Source organism: Chroicocephalus ridibundus, chromosome 1 (assembly GCF_963924245.1).
Source record: "Chroicocephalus ridibundus chromosome 1, bChrRid1.1, whole genome shotgun sequence".
In the NCBI taxonomy this organism is placed as follows: Eukaryota; Metazoa; Chordata; class Aves; order Charadriiformes; family Laridae; genus Chroicocephalus; species Chroicocephalus ridibundus.
In genome coordinates, this window is record NC_086284.1 from 117,328,869 (window position 1) to 117,349,564 (window position 20,696).

At 43.6% G+C, this 20,696-nt stretch overlaps 1 protein-coding gene across 9 annotated transcripts; it reads right to left on the reverse strand.

Moving 5' to 3' along the window:
- Positions 1-426: 426 nt before the first annotated feature.
- Positions 427-17,129, reverse strand: LOC134521431 (cell surface glycoprotein CD200 receptor 1-B-like). Of its 9 annotated transcripts, none has more exons than XM_063347922.1 (9): positions 15,381-17,127; positions 14,966-15,202; positions 13,660-13,862; positions 12,095-12,182; positions 10,971-11,279; positions 9,351-9,599; positions 7,308-7,403; positions 5,849-5,895; positions 427-4,583 (listed from the first exon to the last, which is right to left on the reverse strand). In XM_063347922.1, exons 4-9 carry the CDS (start codon positions 12,159-12,161, stop codon positions 4,467-4,469), a joined length of 885 nt encoding a protein of 294 aa, XP_063203992.1. In that variant the 5' UTR covers positions 12,162-12,182; positions 13,660-13,862; positions 14,966-15,202; positions 15,381-17,127; the 3' UTR covers positions 427-4,466. The 9 variants fall into 9 exon arrangements, 7 of the variants coding, with proteins under 7 accessions (XP_063203992.1, XP_063203982.1, XP_063204015.1 ...); XM_063347912.1 differs by having other exon boundaries at positions 15,314-17,127; XM_063347945.1 differs by having other exon boundaries at positions 13,787-13,862; positions 14,971-17,128.
- Between the last annotated feature and the right edge of the window lie 3,567 nt (positions 17,130-20,696).

Here is a 20,696-nt window from a genome sequence, read left to right on the forward strand (position 1 = left end):
GTAGGCCCCTTTAGATAGTGGAAAGCTGCTATAAGGTCTCCTTGGAGCCTTCTCTTCTCCAGGCCGAACAACCCCAACTCTCTCAGCCTGTCCTTATAGGAGAGGTGCTCCAGCCCTCTCATCATCTTCATGGCCTTCCTCTGTATCCATTCCAACATGTCCTCTGCTAAGGACTCCAGAGCTGGACACAGTACTCCAGGTGGGGTCTTGCAAGAGCGGAGTAGAATCACCTCCCTCTACCTGCTGTCCACATCTAGTGCCAAAAAGCACAAGTGACTTTCAATCAACTGTGCATTTCACTAAATAGTCAGTCTGAAACAGCAGTGGCAAGGCAGAGCTGTTGCAACAGCCCTGGAGCAAGAACTCACACTCTAAGCCTTTTTTTTTATTATTATTATTACTTATTTTTTCTGTCAGAGCGTACGAATAGCTTACTCCAGTACCCATCACCCTTCAGTGTCTCTCTCACAATGATTATTCAATCAACAGTCAGGATTCTCCTAGCCATTTTGACAAGGCCACAGAAGAGTATGTGGAAGTTTGCAAGCTAAAACATTTGCCTTGCTTAAGTTTGCTTTCGGTGCAAATAAAATCAGTATAAGATCATCAAAATTGTTCTTGCAATTCAGGAAGAAAGCATGGTAAATATAGTCATAAAAACATTCTCAAGTTGGTTATTTTCCAGACCGAATTCCTACAAGAGACAAAATACACAATTTGGGTTATTCTTTGGATTACACCAAGATGCCTATCCCATTACAAAATCAGCATGACAGAAAATATTTAAGTGTTTTCCTTCTCGTTCTCAAAACACTCAAACAGATGAAGTGCGAAATTAAATCCAGGCGGGAAACGGGCAGTTTCTCACATCAGGCAGCCCAGGAGAACACAGCTCGGGCAGGAGCTAGCAGCTACCAGCCCCCGTGGCAGCTCTTGGGCAAGCGTGGGGAGGGCTCTCGCACCCACCCTGCCACACTGGCCCAGCGGCCGGGCACTGCTGCACACTGGTCCCTGCTTCTGGGAGGGAGGGAGTTGGCAGGGGTGGAGCTGGCTGCAAGCCCAGCTCAAGCCTTTCTGACCGAGGAGGAGATAAACCGCCGATGAGCCACTGCAGCAGTGGCAGGCCCTTCCCTCCTTCCCCTCGCTCCCCTGAGGTGTGCGTCCCATGGCTTTTAGGCCTTTGGTGTGCAGCTCATAAGACCAAGAGGCACGATGCGCACCGCTCTTTGGTGATGGCAGGCAGAGGGGGAACCATCAAAGCCCATGCCTAGTTTCCCACCCACCATGAAATAAGAGTGCAGAGAGCCTCCTATAAGACAAAAGCCCATCCCTCACCACTCACGATCAGCAGTTAAGGTACCCAGTGACAGGCAGTGAGAATGGAAAAAGTAATTCATCACACTATTAAGTATTAAGCTGCATCAACCCAACATCATCCTCGCTCTCTCAGTCTTATCATTCTCCTCTGTCAACCCCCTTTTTTCCAGTCTCTCCCATTTTCCTCTCTCTGCTTCCATACAGAGTCATTCAACTCGCAGATCTCTGTGTCTCATCCCAAGCACCAGCTGCCTTTCCCAGCCTAGGCACGGGCCCTCTGCTTGCCTCATCTCATCTTCCTCCTTTCAAAGGCGGTGCTGTTAGCAGAGCTGACAGGCCCACTAGAATAGTTATCACCTGTCGGCAGCTTGGATGTAATACATACTCCTGTGGTCCAAAGCTCCAGTGAATTAGAGATAGCTGAAAAAGCAGCAGACTTTGTATCTGAAACTACCTACCACTTGTGCCAGTATTATAACGCATACAAAAGATGAGCAGAAAATTAACTGAGCTTGTTCAATTATTATGTTCTGCCTAGAAGCATTATTCATGTCCCAGCCTTTCTTACAAGCACCCCCCACCAGCCACATTATTCTCTTTGGCCTAGTAAGTTTTATTAATCGTATACAACGAGCTTGAAAAGCATAAGGGCCAATTTTATTGCAGGAGGGAGATACAACAATTAGGCAGCTGAGGGCTTTCAGTGCCTGCAACATGTGGGTTTGCCTGAGCTATGGGTTGATAACTCGAGCTTTTTGTTGGCAGTAAACAGGTGATGATCAAAGCCTGACTAGGCTACAACGCTTTCAGCTCATTTTCTGAGAGGTTGCAGCAGGACTTGCTCTTGAAATAAGAAATCAGGCAAATCATGGTCCAACGTGGCTGTTAAGAGCTGTGGAACTGCCAGGAGGGACCTGAGTACCTGCAGCACAAAGGGACCTATCTCATTGCCAGAGCACCTTGTTTCAGCACATCAAACAAAAGCTCCTCAGAATTTCTAGGAAATGCTGACACATTGCAGGCATCTGGACCAATTCCACCAACTACAAATTAAAGGGGAAAATAAAATCACGAGCACAGAAGCCAGGCTTTTCAGCCACGTCTAATTATCACAGTGATTTTTCTGCAGAGGGTCCTACCTGCCACACTATCATCTTCCCTGCCTGTCTACATTTGATCTTACTCTTCAACATTTCACTTGGTGCAAAGGAATTATGAGAAGTTCTTGCTTTGCACCCTAAAAATCACAACACAGTGCACCATGACTGCCAAAAGCAGACTGCTCCACAGCCTAACTCCCTTCATTTTGACAGCCATGTCATCCTTCGGTCTGGCTGCAATGGTCCAGCTTCTGAGTAAGACAGACCCAAATTGCTGTAGTTGTCCACAGGAATGATCCATGCTCACTTGTCACAATGAGCGACACCAGGCTAGGAGCCCAGGTATAGACCCAACTGGGCAGTTCCCTAAGAAACAAAGAGATTCCCCTATTTCAGAGGCTTCCAGTCACAACCGACTCCTCGACAGCACTGTGACTGTGAAAGGTCCCAGTTGACAGGGAGAACAAAAAAAGGATGCTGGGTCATGCCCACCACTGCCAGCTGTGGGCCAGCAGAACTGGGAAACCACTTCTTAGACCAAGGCACTGCTGTGGATTTCACTAGAGCTACAAAACACTTTTTCCTAGCCAGAATCACTGAAAACCTGCTTTCGCTAATTCTGAGCTATCTGCTACTTATTTCTCTCAGAGGCTGTATGCGTGGAATGGTGCGTCTTCTTCCCCACGGAGGACATGAAGCACACAGCTCTGAGATAGTGACCCATCACTGACATGGAACACCACAAGAAAGGCTCTGCTCAGTTACCCGGCAGGCGCGAATGGACTGCCTTCTGTAGGTACTTTTCATTAAGGCAGAGAGTCGCTCTTTACGCCTTCCTGATGAAAATGAAAGGCTGGAGTGATGTCAGTAGATGCCCACCGCCCATGTCTATTTAGAAGTGATAGAGTGAAGTGCAATCAGAAGGCACTTGGGAGATCCTCACGCCTAAGAACGCTGCAGGCGCAGAGATGACTTCCTCCAGCAAGGAGCAGGCAAGGGGCATTCGAAACACACATTTGAGTATACTTACTGCTGCATTAGTGTTTGGAAGGTTTGACAAATCTGACGAATGAAAACTGCAATTAACAACCAATTGGGGTGGGAGGGTGTCGGAGGGGTGTTCATCTTGGGGGGATGAGCATGAGAAGAAATAAATTATTTGGTTAGGGTTGGGTTTTTTTGTTTTAAACAAGCACACCACCTGCATTTTTCACAACTTAACACTTCTGTTCTCAGTAAAACCATGCTGTGATCTCAGCTTCTAAGAAACTAGTCAATAAACATTTACCCATATAGCCCCAGGAATCATTTAGGTAAATATTTGCGTATTTGCACATTTACTTTAAAATGAATCTTAGAAAATTGCCCATTGCTATTTCTCATTTCCATATCAAGTAAAATTTCAATTTGGCTTTTTTTTTTCTTCCATTATCAATGCAAACTGAAAGTTTAACTGAAAAAGAAATACATTAAAAAAATAAAAAGTAAACAAAGTGACAAATACCACATTGTCATCTGCCACATGTAATTATCTACTCAGAAAGAAAACCCTCTTTTATTTCTGCATTTCTGCTGGATGCATTTCTTTAAACTTCTGTGTTTTGGGGTCCCCTGTGTCACTTCCTGGTTTCCACCACAAAATCGCAAAGATAATGCAGTTGTGAAAATGGGAAGAAGTTCTACATATTCACCAACAGTCTGTTACTGTGGCAAAGAAATATGTCAATTATTGATTTGAGGGAAAACAGCACATACTTCAGAGTCCATTTTCAAACAGAATTCAGATATGTATTTCCCCAGCTCGGTCTTTAAAAATTTCAAATGCTTCAAGAGCTGATCTTTAGAGAAAGAGAGAAATAATTTACTAAAACAGGTTGCTTTCCCCCACTGTCTTCAGTCAGGAAAGACAAAGGCTTTTGTGGGGCAGTTTTGAGTGTTCTGTTGGCCTGCTGTACGGCAAGGTCTGAGATTTGTTAGTTGAAGTACAAGTTCAAGTAACTGAGTGTCATTAGTAGCTAAGCTGGTATTAAACTGCTTGTGCCTACACTGTTAATAGTTCATATATATCATTCTTGGATTGTAGTTCTGATAGATACACTCTGATAAGACAGGAGGCTTGATGACTTCTCTTTTCTTACGTGACGGTGTGGACCTGAAGTTCTTAGTCTGCAATATAAAGAAAAACACGTACCATTATATTACATTGTAGAATTTTGTGGAATCACCACACCTATAGAGTCCAAACAAAAAACAAGACCAACAGCAACCTGGTAGGTAACATCACTTTTGCAAAAGAAGCATAAAGTTATTTCTCTAAGCTCTGCGAGCAATGGGGTAGGGCACAGAAGCTGAAACCTGAACTGACAGAGAGATGCAACAACTGCCTTCATGGAGCCTACCCAGGACAGCCTTTGAATCTTTTTTTCTTAATGTGATTGAAAACAAATCTTGAAACGTTGATATTTTCAGCAAAATAGATGATAATGAACAATGCTAACTCCTCTGAAAAAACCAGGCAGGCCACAGGCAATCCAATTTAGGCACCTAAAATTACTGGAAGCTTTTGACTTCAATCTCTACAACTCCCACTCCCGTCAGTCAAATTGTCCCAAATGCATTAGAAGAGCATATCAGGAAATTAATCATTCTAACTTCAGAACACCGTTTGACTAGTTTGCAAGAAACAAGGCACACGGCCATTAATTTAACCGTGAGCAGAAAACAAAACATTAAATAATTGCTCTTTCAATGTGCATTAAATGACGCAGAAGCCCCGAGGAAAGAGCAGCATATTATCATGCTGTTAAATATGTATCACGACACACAGGAATTAGAGAGGAAGTAAAAGCTGCAGTGGCAAATTTATCACTGCTGTTTCATAGCTTCTGAGTGTTTGAACTGCAACTTAAAAAATAAAAGTTTCATGGCTGTGTTTGTCTCTAATACAGCATAAGGAAGTGCACACTTTTCCCTCATTGTAAAATGCGTGTCTGTTTTCATTCAATCTTTAATCAGGCAGGTTTCTGCCATCAAGGGCAATACACATTCTTAAGCAAAAGATCAGAGTTAAGATCACTCTGTGAAACAGAAGTATGAAGACATTAACTTTTGGGAGATTTAAAATTCAGCTTAACCACTGACATTGCGTATGTAATTTATAGTATTCTTAGGCAGGAAATGCACTACACCACTCTTGATCTAGTACTTAAACAATTACTCAGATCCTCTGAATATACATGAAGATAGGGCCATCCAAACAATAGACACCCTCCCAGATACACTGTTCCTCATTCCCCCCTCCAAGTACACACAGAGATAAATGGGAGTTTTGTCAGAGCAGACACATTGCAATGAAATTACATGTTTTAGTGAAGAATACACAAAAAAAAACCCCACAAAGCGCACACACACACACAAAAAAAACCACTTACTGCAAATGGTACTGCCGACCCATGTGCTAATTTACGTAACCTGAAAGCTAAAAGTGAGATGTCAGGAAATTAAAATGGTTTGATGGGGCAAGGTGCACAGCTGTTACGTCTATAGTTCTCCTCTAGCTGCCCTCAGATGTTGAAAGACTTTCTTCAAAATACAGTTACACTTGTAGGTTAAGTTATTATTTTTTATAATCTGCTCTTGAACACACTATTGTTTTAATTTTTCCCTTCATTGAAACTTTTGCTCAACCTGGCAGCCATGACTGAATTGACTCAATTCGGTGCTTTTTTCCTCAGTTCTGCAGAGACACATTGAGCCAAGAAAGCCAACTGAGCATGTTTTCTCCTCTCCTCACCTGCCCCAAAGACGCATGTCACTCTGTGACAGGGACAGGCTCCCGTCAAAGTGCTGCAAGCACTGGTCAGCGCTGCCACCACCGATGACAACTGCCCTTCTGTTTTCTTCTCCTGTCTTTTTTTTGTTTTTCCTCATCCTGCCTTCTCTGCTCTTCTAGTGCACACCTGCCCTCATTGTTCCCTCTTGCCAACCCACTTTCGCCCCTTTCATTCAGACCTGGTTCATGAAATACATCTGGAATGTAATATGCCCAGTGCAGGGGGAATAACGTGAAAGACATTGAGCACAAAGAAGAAACCCAAGAGAAGCAGTAAAGCTAGAGCAGCACTAAGGCAATGGAGGAGAGTAAATCAGGCACCCTGATTCTCTGCAAGTTCCCTCCATTTACAGTTCACCTGACTCTACATTGCCTTCTCCCAGTGCTTCATATCTCCTGCTCTCCTGAAAACACTCTTGCCTTCAGCCTGCTGTTCTCTCTTCCTCCCATTTTAAGCCTCCACTTGGGCTTCTACTCCCTTTGTACACCATCACAGCCATCTTACTCAACTCCAAGAGTAGTAAACCATCATCTGAATTCTCAGTATCAAATTATTCAGTATGAGCCTGGCCCAGTATCAATGAAATCTACACAGCTTGAGAAACTGCGAGTGTACTAGAGGCAAGTATGTACATTTGGCCTATGCTTACACTTGCTCAAGGGACAACTTATGATTCCTGATGGAAGTTGCTTGCGTGAAGTCATTAGACTAGTTTGCAAACCGTCATTCTTATGTATAGGATTTTATGTCAGTAAATGCAGAACAATCAAAATAATTCTAAAACCTCAAAACCTACCCTACTCTCGGAAAGAATCCTTTTCATCCTGGATGAGTCTCTGCCATACATATAATGCATTAATATCATAATAACTATGTCTCTCACAAAACTCCGGACTTGTTTTGAAGTGTAATTTATTTTATTTTGGACTTTTCGAAAAGGTCATTTTCCTCAGTCCTTGCCTCCCAGCCCACTCTCTGCAATACAGTACACATCCTTGTACTTGAACATAGTCAGCAATGGAATTGTAATACACTTCAGGGTCATCAAATGACTTACCTCTGCACGTGAAAATCAAGCATAAAGTCACACCAATGACAGCAGCAACACTCGCAGATCCTCCTATCAGGAGATAGGGAAGGCTGGGGGAAGAGTCTGAGAGATGAGAAGAGAAAGCTAGTTACAGAGCTAGATGTCAGTATCCACCAAGTACATGATGTTACTACCTACCTTAACGAGAGGAGAAAGCTAATCCTCCACCCCCACAGCTCAAATGAGCTGAGAGACACAGAGGAGATGTCTGGATGCCTACCAGCACTAGGAAGCCGCCTCACACACACAGTCATTTGTGTGTACAAACACACTTTCATTTTCAACTTGCCTGCCTGCACGGTCTCCTTTGTTCTAAATTATATTAGCCCTGCAACAACAGAACTGACCAGCCATCCCTGCAACATGCTGTTATTAATGACTGGTCTCCACTGACTTCTCTCCTTCGTGGCTCTACTGAGATATTTTGGTGATATGAGCACTTATTCAGCTGTTCTTACAAATTCTACTGCAATAAGCTTCTAACAGGTCCAGCAAGCCAGCTGAGAATCTGAATTTTACCCTTTATTACCTTTGGCCCTGGGAAAGATCACTTAAAACTCACAGGCAGACATTCTCCAAGGAATTTTTCTCCAGACCATCACCGCTGTGGGAAGCTGGACAAAATTCAACTTCAGGAGTTCAAAGCTTCACATCAGTGGTTCACATCAAACATTCACATGGTTTGCATGGCAAGGTTTTGGTAGCAGAGGGGCTGCAGGGGTGGTTTCTGTGAGAAGATGCCAGAAGCTGCCCCCGTGTCCAACAGAGACAATGCCGGCCGCCTCCAAGACAGATCTGCTGCTTGCCAAAGCTGAGCCAGTCAACAATGCTGGTGGCACCTCTGTGATAAGGTATTTAAGAAAGGGTAAAAACTGCTGTGCAACAACAGCTGGGAGAGAGGAGTGATAACATGAGAGAGAAACAGCCCTGTAGACCACAAGGTCAGTGAAGAAGGAGGGGGAGGAGGTGCTCCAAGCACCAGCACAGAGATTCCCCTGCAGCTTGGGAGGACCACAGTGGAGCAGATATCCACCTGCATCCCATGGAGGTCTGCGCTAGAACTGGCGGATGTGCCCTGATGGAAGCTGTGACCCAGTGGAGAGCCCCTGTGCTGCAGCAGGCTCCTGGCAGGACCTGTGACCCCGTGGAGAGTAGCCCACACATAAGCAGGATTTCTGGCAGGACTTGTGACCCCGTGGGGGACCCACACTGGAGCAGTCTGTTCCTGAAGGACTGCACCCTCTGGCAAGGACCCAGGCTGGAGCAGTTCGTGAGGAACGGCAGCCTGTGGGAAGGGCTCACGTTACAGAAGCTCATGAAGGACTGTCTCCTGCGGGTGGCACCCCACTCTGGAGCAGGGGAAGTGCGTGAGGAGGAAGGAGCAGCAGAGATGAAGTGTTATGAACTGACTGCAGCCCCAATTCCCCTGTGCCACTCAGGGGGAGGAGGCAGAGAAGATGGAAGTGAAGCTGAGCCTGGGAAGAAGGAAGGGGTGCGGGGAAGGTGCTTTTAGATTCGTTCTTATTTCTCACAATCTTACTCTGATTTGATTGGCAATAAATTAAATTAATTTCCCCAAGTTGAATCTGTTTTTCCCATGACAGTAACTGGTGAGTAATCTCCCTGTCCTTATCTTGACCTATGATCTTTTTGTCATATTTTTCTCCCCTTGTCTTGTTGAGGAGAGGGAGCGATAGAGCAGCTTAGTGGGCACCTGACGGCCAGCCAAGGTCAACCAAGCAAAAGCAGAATGAGGAACTCCCGTAAAACAGAACAGGGATAGAAAAAAACCACACACTGAAAGTTTCTCCATACAATGCCACGAAACATTTGGTTTCAACTTACTAACTCAAAATTATTAATTTCTCTATCAACATGCACTAGGACTTTGACTTATAACCCCACTAAATAATCTGCAGAGCCCTGGCATTCAGTGGGAACAGCTGCATCGAACAGCACAAAAAAGCCCAACAGCACGATGAAGAGCAATCACAAAACAATATTATTTACGTGACAGGTCTAGGGACAGAGTCTGGTTTATAGCTGGGTGCGTAACCAGGCAGGTGACGGTGGGAAGCATGCTGTTGACCCAGCCTATGTAGCTCACTCTAGTCACTGTTCCATTGGGGTGATGGACTTCTTCCTCGGTGCTGTGATTGCTTTCAGGGATCCAGGAGATGTCAGCAGCTGGCTTTCCAGCAGATGCCTGACAGACAACCGCTCCACTCTTGCCATAGGTCAGAGTCACTGCAGGAGGGACTACAGAAGAAGAAGGAAAAAAAAAAAGGCCACAACCATTATTTCTCGTTCAGTATAAAATCACCAACTAAGAAACTGAAAAATAGGTGGTATTTTTTAGTTTGTGTGACCAATTCGAGAGATTTTAAAGTGATTTGAAATATTAGCATCAACGATCTTTACAGAAAAAAAAATACATCAAGAAGTCCAAGGTGAATACCTCCAAAATGAGCTAGCTGCATCTAAAAGTCTGCTTCCTCATGTTGTCCAAAAGGTGACTACAGTAGTAACAGGAGAAGATGAGATGACAGAAAGGGGCAGATTAAATGCAGATTTATAAGTACGGCATGTACATACTGAAGAAAACACAGCTTGCTGAAGCTCCAGCTAAAATATTTAGAAGATTGGGTAGGTAGAATCAAGAATTTGATAGTAGGGCAATAAAGGAGTAATTGGACAAAACCGTTCTGCCTAAAGTCCAACAACACCTAAGCCATTTTCAGAAAGGCAAGACCTTGCAGGGAAGAAAAAAAAAAAATAAAGTGACAAAAATTAATAATAGCAATTATAGATTTCCAAAATTCATTTCCCATAATTTTTAGCTATATTCAGAAGGCTTAACTAATATGGTCAGAACACAAAATCTTCTCCTATGTTGTTTTTTTTTAATTTATGGAAACCTAGAGACAGTTTACCTGACTATCCGAAAAGGATGACTTGATGTATTCATTATGTTTCACAATATTCTTTCGTTCCTGCCTATGTTGAAAATAGACTAATTTAATTTTTATTTGAGTGATGCAGTCTTATAAACAGCTTTCAGTATTTCTGGAAGACTGAAATATTTCCAGATAGTGTCATGAAACTTTTGCTTCCTTCCTATTCATCTCTTACCCCAGAAAAACACACATTGACCTCACTAGGAATTTTGGTTCAGCATCCTATTGCTCAGCTAATAGCAGCAATATTTATGTGATATCTTCTGTTTGCATTAACTTAACAAAGAGTTTATACTCCTGGTTGTGTGAACATTCACACAACATTCAAACCCCATGTTACACCCAAAGAACTCTCTCAGAAACTATGCAGACTGCTGGATTTGTGCATTTAAAACTCTGTCTGCGAGTCAGAAGCTGTTAAAAAAAAAAAAAAAAACCCAGATTATTTCTCCATAGAACAGCCAAGTCCTATTGGGTAACTTCTCACACCTTTTTTCCCCTCTCCAAATAGCCAGACTACATCAGCTTACCTCTTTATTTTCAATTTCAGTATGCATCCAAAATGAATTTGGTCTTTTACCACCAAATCAAATCATTTTGATCTCCACACACACAGGAAAAAAACAAACAAACAAGCAAAAAAACCCAAACAAAACCACAAAGCATGTCTTACCTATCACAGTGAGAGAAGAGAAAAGAAGAAAATTCCCTGCACTGCTGACAATTTCACAGCTGTAATTTCCCTCATCACTAAGGTTCACAGGGTAAATACGAAGAGCGGGGTTACTGTCAGGTGAGTATTTCCACGTCATCCTCTCACTGCAGTTTAACATCCTTGTCTCATTGTGATCACTTCTATAGGCCAACAAGCAGCAACCGCTGCATTTCATCTTCCAGGTCACCATTAGCAAAGACAACTTGGAGGCGTAAGGGCAACTCAACACAGCCTCATGACCGGCCTCCACACTCACCATGTTGTGAACTACATCAGAAGAAAAAAAGGCATTAAAAATGATGCTACAGCCATTGTCAAAACATAGAAAACTCTTGACTTCATCACACTTAAAACTTTCTGCTTCCTACTGTACTGACAGTCTTGGGGACAGATTGCCCTGGGCAGATGCATCAGTAGCATTCGATTTCCAGGTCCGGCTTCCTGCTGTCACTCTTTGAAGCCTGAAAATGCAGCGGAGATGGTGCCTTTCTGCTGTGGACACTGTGCAGGTATGTGATACGTGCTGATGAGCTGCAAGTCCTCCATCTTTTTTTAGACACCAGATTTATATCACTTGAAGATGGGCTTTGAAAAACTGAGGGGGGAGGGCAAGATTCACCCTTTATGGGAAAGGAAACTATTTTTTAAAAAAATATTGTGTTACTGAATTAAGCGTCTTGGTTAAAGAGCAAATAAAACTGGGGATAGCAGTAGAACATACACCTGTAACAAGATTAAAACCCAAGATCACTTGGTGCAGTAATACACGAAGAATGTTTAGTCAGGGGCATGTATAGCTAGATCCCTTTTCTACCAGAAATCATAGCTCTCCTGATATTGTTCCAGTTGAACAGGAGATGGGTCTTGAGATGATCTGTGTTGGATTCCTATCAGATATATCATCCTGTGCCTCTGCAAGGCACACAATTATTTTGCCAGCTGAGGTGACATCACTCTCTGCGTTCATATTAAACAATAAGAAAAATTTCCCCCGGTCAACTGCAAAGTTTCGATGTACTGGTCAGTTGGAAATACAGAGTACCAAAGAGTGCTGCATGTAGTTTTAGATCTTTGTCACTCACCTGACCCTTCAACCAGACTGATTAGCAAGAAAGGGAGCGCAGCCAGAACTGCCCACGTCTGAGCCATCTTTAGCAAAAGGAACCAGCACTGCAGAAAGTGAAGGCAAAGAAAATGGCACATCGCAAATTGTCATGCAAATTCCTTCAAAGAGAACATACAGTAAAACCTCCGTTTCCTTTGAAAAGAGAAGTTCCAAGACCTCATATCAAGTATCATTTCTTGTACTGAAGAAAGTAAAGCAAAAAGGGTTTTGAAAATTAAAAAAAACAAAAAAAACAAAAAAAAACCAAAAAACACTACTCTTTACAAACAATTTTTAAAAATCCAGGATCTCTGATACAATTTTACAGGCAACTCTAGCTGTTCACTATAGATGCCCAGCCAGCTAGCACAAAGATAGCTACAGACCTCTTATTGCCACTTCATAGACTTACATGCAGAATACGAAAAAAAAGGTTTTGCAAGAGCAAACATGCATGCATTACAACTCTTTCTGAAAAATCAAGGTAACAGCATGCATAGGAAAATTCAGGATCTAGACTTTATCAACTATTTGACAAAGAAATTATTCCTAACCCTTGTGTGCTTTTAATTTCTTGAAAGGTAACTCCACTTCTGTAGTAGAACGAGAAGGTCCTACTGCAAGAGATCAAAAGCATATGAGTTTGTTTCCTGCATTCATAGTCACAGTGAACTAAAAAGGCATCTAGTAACTTATGCTATTCTGCAACTATATGTACTTTTTAACAAACCATATCTTTTCAATTGGTAGCTCCTTTTTGGCAAAAGGGCAGCAGTTTATTGGTAAGATTGAGACGGTGCTGTCACCCCAACACATTGTTTTCTGGTTCTCAAAAAAGCCACAGAACTCCATGCTATCCAGAAGCTTTCCAATCAAAATACATATGGTTATCAGTGGAGAATTTTGATGTAAACCCATTCAGCTGTTGCTCGAACATGGATTTGGCTAAGAACATCACTGATACATACTTTCCTACAGTCCAATATCATACATAAACGACCCCAATTTGGGATGACAAACTTGCATTACACTGTCCTGAACAATATCCCTATGTATTCCCACCGTCAAACTCCTGACCTCTTCTGCACAGGTCTCAAGGATGAGCACCCTACTGCAGTAGGTACCTGTGCTGGTTCTGTCACAGCAGAGGTTCACAACCAATGCACTGCTGTGCCCCCAACCAGCCAGGGGATAAAGCCGAGTTCTCGGAGCGCATGCCTGATTCCACAACGCTACAGTAGCCATATCCTGACTGCAGTTTTCTGATGTTACTGTCAGAAATCAATGGCTGCACTTTTGAGGGTCCCTGTACCCTGCCCATAAAGCTATCTTGTTATCCATCACTCGCCTCTGCATTCCCTCAAAGCGTTGTCTTGGTAAAGTTTTTGTCATTCTCTCCTTTATGCTATCATTTGTATCTCTTTAATCTCTTACTTTCTGAATCAGTCACCCGCAGCTAGAGATGACTGGAAAATTGTGTTTCCATCCCATGGGAAATACCGATGCGTTCTTTTCATTCTCAAGTCAAAACCCAGTACCCACCAGACAAGGAAATGTCTTCGTGCAACAGCTGATTTGGAGATGTCGTATGTGTTGCAACAGGACTTTCCTTCTGGGCTATTTAGATCACAGGCTGTTCACACCCATATCTAAGCATGCTTCTCAGTACCTGCCGAGAGGAGGAGGAAAGGCAGCCAGGGTTCACCGTGCACACAGAAATCTAAATCCTCCTCTGATATCTATTCCTGTAAAAGTGACAGGCTTCAATTATGCAGCATTAATGATTTCATTTTAAATGTAAAAATATATCAAGTGAGAACACCTGGTGCACAGAAGAAAAACCAGAACATCGCCGCACTTGTTGCACAGAAAGAACAAATGCTGCCACATTCATGAGCCGAGTGCAAGAGGCAACAGTATATTCTTAAATACAACGCGATACGTATGCACATTCAGACAACAGCCTGATGGTTTTCGTCACAGTTCTAACAAAACACTGATGCATCTGGATGAAAAACTTTCACTGCAGCCTGGAAACAAAGCCAGTGCGACCACATTGATCAGTATTCTACTACTAACGTGCAACAGGCAACCTAACTCTTACCTTAAAAAAACACCAAATTTAATTTTTGTTCACTTAAAATCTTTGCCACAAATGAAATATTTTATTTTGTGTCATGTTATTCAGTACTGTCGAAAGATTTGGGGGTTTTTTGCAATTTGGATAAATTACGCATGTAAAAGTTGTTTTCAATCAAAAAGTTTGAAAAATGTTTTTAACCAAAAAATAAAAAAAGATGCTTTTTGACCAGAATTATGTACTGAATTTGACCCAGTTTGCAAATAATTTTTTCAGTCTCTTTCAAAAGAAAAGTAAAAAAAAAAACCCTCCACAATGTTTATCAGAAAATTCAGTATTCACCGATTTTGATGGATCTATAAATATTCATAACCAGAACATTGCCATATTGGAACTTGTCCCAGAGATCTATCTTTTTTTAAAATGCATACAAGTCTCATATATGAGGTTTATTTGCTCAAAAAGAACAGGCATTAATGATTAAAAATGGGGCCTTACAGAAAGAACAGAGTATATTACTGTGTTTAAATATTCATGTATGAAACACAGAATTTAGACAGCAATTTTTAAGGTTCACAATCCTTGAATGCTTGTGCCTGTAAGCGAGAAGTTAGTCTCAAAGTAAAACCCAAAAAGGAGAAACCAAGCACAGCTGAAGCAAATTCATTTTAAAGTAGCAAATGAATATTTGTAGATGGTCTTGTGTTATTTCCTTTGATGGAATTAAAATGCCTCAATAACGACATTAAAATAAATTAAAATTTTTACTCAGCCTTGACGGCGGTGGCTGCCAAAACACCATCCAATAGGTGCGTCACCATTCCATGAGCCTCAGCCTTCCAGCTGGGGAACAGCACCACTCACGCTCGGATTCATCCCAATGAATGCTGAGGCTGGAGGACAGTCACCCGGTTGTCAGCCTGGAGAAGAGCCCTCCAGCCACAGGAGCATGGGAGATGAGCAGCAGCAGGGCCAGGGGGCTCCGGTCTTCTGATACTCGCTGTCCTGGGGATGAGTAGAGAGACGTCAGCCCACGCAGCCCGTCCAACGTGGACGCTGGTCCCGGTGGCTGCTTATGGGGTGGCTCCTGCACACCAGGGAACTGCAGAGATGTACCTGGAGCTCCCCTCCGGCTCTGTCCTCACAAGGGCCCTGGATATAGTTGCAAAGAAGTGAGAACTACCTCAGTTTAGGACTGTCCATCCCAAATAGCCCCTGTTTTCAGCCGTACAGTTGATTAATTTCTTTTTGCTGATGCTCCTGAGATCTTAACAGGCAGCAGATTTTTCTGGCAGACAGACATAGCCTCTTCCCCCTCTGAAAGAGCTCAGTGAAAACAAACTGCTTGGTTGTACACTCCCCTGAAGAGCATGTGACACAGTTAAAACTAGGGAAGCAAACTGCTTTCTGACATGAAGAACAAACCACAACCTTAAGTTGTCTGCTATTACACATCAAACACAAGCTACAAGCCTTGAGCTATGCAAAGCACCAACTTAAAATCAGACAAGTCCAACACAATGAAAATACACGTTAACACAATCTGAAGGAGGAAAAGGTGCAGATGATAAAGAAGCTGGTATCAATCAGTGCATCAGTCGTCACCACAACTTTTTAAAACATAATCGATATGTCGATAACTCAGCAAGATATGGCTCTTCTTTGCACTGGAAGCACGTTTTAAAGGGTAGAGAAGACCCTGCCTCAAAAGTCTGTTCTCTGTAACACCTGGCGTCTTTGGACTAGAAGGGACAGCAAGAAGAGTAAGCAGTTGCATGCAGCTGTGGCAACTCTCTCACTTCTTGTAAAAGGATAAGGTAACAGTAAAGACTAGTAAAAGCAAGGCTACATTATTTAAAATCTAAACCCACACTTTTAACAGTCACAGCCTTCATGCAGCAGCACCATCCACTACAAGGTACTCGAGGTTTCCACCTCACCACCAAGGCCCCTCCTCAAAGCCACGCTCCTCTGTCACTCAGCTCTCAGGGGGAGGCATGGTTTCTGCAGGTGTGAGTCCTTGCACCCTACACAGGGCTGGCTGTCACCTCAGGAGGCCAGGAACCTTTATGCTGAATACTTGCCAATCACACAGCAACATAACTCAGGAGCCAACACCTCTTCTGAAGTGACAGCTGCTGGTTATGCCGTATTTTCAAAATCCCCGGGTCAGCCTCCACTTTTAGCTGTCCTTTTGAGCATGGGAAACTCTGGAAGCTAGGGTTATCTACTAGTAAGGCATTTGCAATAAATAACTGGAGCAATCCAAATGGCAGTTTTAGAGGCTGTCCCATTTCTCCTCAAAGTTTTAACACGAGCCACTAGACACCAGAGTTGTAAGAGTTACCTGAAGAAATGTAGCAGCAGATGGCTACCAAGATGATTAGGGGACTGGAACACCTCTCTTATGAGGAAAGGCTGAGGGATTTGGGTCTTTTTAATCTGGAAAAAAGACAACTGAGGGGGGATCTTATCAATGCTTATAAATACTTAAAGGGTGGGTGGCAGGAGGATGGGGACAGGATCTTTTCAGTGGTGCCCAGCAAGAGGACAAGGGGTGACAGGCACAAACTTGAGCACAGGAAGTTCCACCTAAACATGAGGAGGAACTTCTTTACTTTGAGGGTGGCAGGGCACCGGCACAGGCTGCCCAGAGAGCTGGTGGGGTTTATGGAGTTTGAATGTCTCTGGAGACATTCAAAACCCGCCTGGACGTGTTCCTGTGCGGCCTGCTCTAGGTGACCCTGCTGTGGCAGGGGGGCTGGACTAGATGATCTCCAGAGGTCCCTTCCAACCCCTACCATTCTGTGATTCTGAGATGTGTCCGTGGGTCTGCATTCCCCATGCATCTCAGGGACCAGGCCCCAGGCTATTTTTGTACCGCCTGTTCACTCCTTGTGAAGAGTTTTGCATCAGGTCTGGGAGCAGCCTGCAGTCCCTGCTCAGGGGACAGACTGAGCTCAACTGCTGCCCCTGTTGCTCTGGAGCAATGGTCCTCTCCTGGGAATTCCTCAAGTCCCTCCGTTGGAAATGAAGTTACAAAATATAGGAAGACTTTGAATGCCCTGGGAGGAAGATAAATCATATCAAAAGGGGCAGAAGGTAGATATTCCCAAAGCTGTTCATTCTCAGAAATGGAAAAGTTTGGGGGGGAGAGGAGAGGTTGTGCGCTTGCTCTGTTCTTTGCCATCTCCCTTAACCATCTGTGGCTGGCCACTGCAAATGCTACTGGGCTAATGGACCTTTGGTTTGACTTTACAGCCTCCTGGTATATTTATTCTCTTAGAGATAACCCTAGCCTTGAAAACACATTCATGAAGCCCTGTACCAGCACAGCACAAGATGGTTAGCACTGTTAGCGACTGGAGATGCTGTACCGCCAGAGTACATTTTGTTCTCAGGCTCCCTATTTGTCTTACACTTGCTGGCATCAGTGGTTAGCCACTGGTGGCCACAGGTGGCTTGTAGCTGCAAAAATCAACCCATCCAGTTCGTGAGCCAGTTTCTTTCAGTTCCAAATATGTAAAACTGTAAAGCTTTCTCCACAAACTGGGAAATAGAGGGTAGATGGCTTTCTAAAAGGGAGAGAACTAGCCTAATAAAAGAAGCTCTCAAAACAATTACGAACAAATTATACTAAACAACAGTAGAATTGCAGTGTTTTGGTAACACATACATGAAGGTGAATACGTTTGAAGCTTACGCCACAGCAGAGCAGAGGTTTGTGGTATCTGTGTGTTGAATTCATCAAGATACTAATACTTAGTATAATACTAACATTAGCATTACAACAAAATAGGGTTTTTTCCCCAGGGGGAAAAAAAAAAAAGCCATACAACAGATGAGTACTTTGTCTGACTTTTTTTTTTTTTATCTTTATATAGGTGTAATTCAAGAAAGCAGGTGGGCATCTCCTCTCTTCTCAGAAACATTTACCTTCTTAACACCAGCCTATCTAGAAAACTGCTTAGTCCCGTGAAGTTATTACGTGAACCAAGTTGTACATCTTACTTGTGTAGCTGCCATGCAGCCAGCCTCTTCAGAAAGCACTGTAACCCAGTGCTGGGAGCAGAGAGCAGGAGCAAAGGATGAATAAGAATAAGAACGCTGCTCAGTAGCCTGTTCTCTTCCTTTCAGAAAGAGTGAGGACATTTGCTTTACGTTTTCTGTTGCATGGGGAAAAGAAAAAAAAAAAACAAAAAACCAACCAAACAAACAAAAAAAAAAACCAACTGGTCCATGTACCCAACAGCTTGACTTTCCCAGGTATGAACCATCTGCGACTCTCACCAATGTCAGCAAACATATGGGGGGAAGCACTGCTGATAATGAAGCCTTTAAAACTTGACACTTCCAGGTTAAAATGTCCAGAGGCAATTATATTGCTATTTCCAGAGACAAAGAAAAAGGATTTCCTTTTTAACAGTAGACATTTTTCCCCTAATTGCACAGCCACTGGACCAGCATGGCTGTGCTCAGCAACTTCTGCTCCTGGCCCTAGAGGATCCCCTTACCGCTTGTGGGTCGTTAACCTCAGGGGCTTCTCACTCGATCCCAATACCCCAGCAACCAAGTCTATCAGAACAGAGATGTTTGTGACCTTAACTACTTTAATTCCTGCCTCTTGTGGACCTAGTGCAGCTTGTTGCCAGTTTCCCAGGGAGAACCTGGGAACCAACAACCTCCAAGTACAATTACTGCCTTCAGAGCTGTGGATAATCCAAGAAAAAGTCTCCCATACAAGTATCGAAAGGTGAACAGAAAAGAGATGGTCTATAGGTGGACACCTTCCAAAACACTTCAGTAAGAATCGATCTCAGGCTCCCCAGGTGAAAGCTTCTTTCACATCTTTCAGCCGGAGGTATTGGCCTCCCACTCCACAGCCAAATGTGACAGAACTGCACCACACATCCCAAACTGCAGGTAAACAAGCTGCTAACCCCAAATAATTCCCACTTTAAAAAGAACAGCAATAGCAGAAGAACTGGTACATAGCAGAAATAAAAGCCTGAGTGGTCCTGCCTCATCCATCCGTCAACCTTACGTGTAGCATCACTAACCATGGTTTAGGCACGGGTGGAGAAACAGGACTACCAGGCCTCTCTCCTTCAGCTGTTCACTGCTCGCCCTCCTTCACACCCCAGGGAAGATGTTCTCTGGAAACTACATCTTCTTCCTCCCAGGGAGAGCTGCGAACATCCTGCAAGAAATCCCAGGAACCCCCAACAGACTCAGCTGGGAGTCAGCTGCTGCAGCCTCAAGGAGATGCATACTTGGTCCTCCTCAGACTCATCACATAGAAGTTGATTTATTTTTTGAGGAAGCAAAAACCTTGTCTCCTCTTCCGTGTTTATAGAGCAACCAGATCAACACTTCCAAATATGAAATCCATACTGTTATCACATGGCAAAGGAGAAGGCTCAATAGCTTTCTTTCAGTGGCTTCCATTTCTGTGATTTTTACATGAAGTGGAACAAATCAGTTGTATAAGAAAGCATACCTGAAATGGAAACCTATATCTATATTGGAAAAAACTACACATCCCACCTCTCAAATGCAAACTAAAGTCATGACACCAGTATCAGGATGGCATTTATCACTGCCTACAATCTTTTGGTGCAGTACAATAAACCAAAGGGGATGCTTCTGCTTTACCTGTTTCCTTCCTCACCGCAGAGGCTTCTTTGCTGTCATAAACTCCTTTTCTTATGAGCCAGCTTAAGACGTATAGCTCTGCGTCATTTAGCGGTTTAGAAAAATTCTCCACAGTGGTTTCCAGTCAAACTTTTCGCCCCATTTATTTCCTGTGTTGCAGCTGGTTAGCAGCACTTCTGGCAGATTTTATGCTCGATGCGAGGGAGTATGATGCAGAAGGGTACAGTTGCCAGGGGAAGCCCAGTCCTATGGCATGTCCTTATTCAGGCTCGTGCTGCCTGAACTGCGTGGCCTTTCTCTAGACCAGTCCTCTGCAGGTGGAAAATGTGACATGAAGTCAAGTAAGCTCCCACAAACATTGATGCTGTCATGGGATTCTGGGCACTGCTGGTAAAAGATTTTCTCATCTTCCCAGAGTGGCTTAAAATGCAGCTCAGAGGGGAAGGTCCTGAGGACAGGGTGGCAGAGCAATGCCTGCTCCAAGCTGGGAGAACATGCACATCAGGACTTTTGGCTCCTCATTCAATGCCCTGAGGTGCTGTGTGAAAAGTTGAGACAAGGTGCTACAAAACAAGCAAGAGAGAGGGAAATAAGAGGCAAAAAAAAGAGTCAACTAGCATGCACTGTGCAGGAAGTGTCAGAAGCGGACTCAGGAAGCCTCCCCGTTCCCCACCACAAGGTCTTCGCTACATGCATTCATGCCGCAGACCACAGCCTTCTTCCCAGCCTTCCCCTGCCCTCAGGGCCGTATAGCCCAAGCCACAGTGCACCGCTATGGACCCACTTAACATACACATAAAACATCTTAAGTTGCTAAAGGTATCTGCTGTGGCTATGTGCGCAT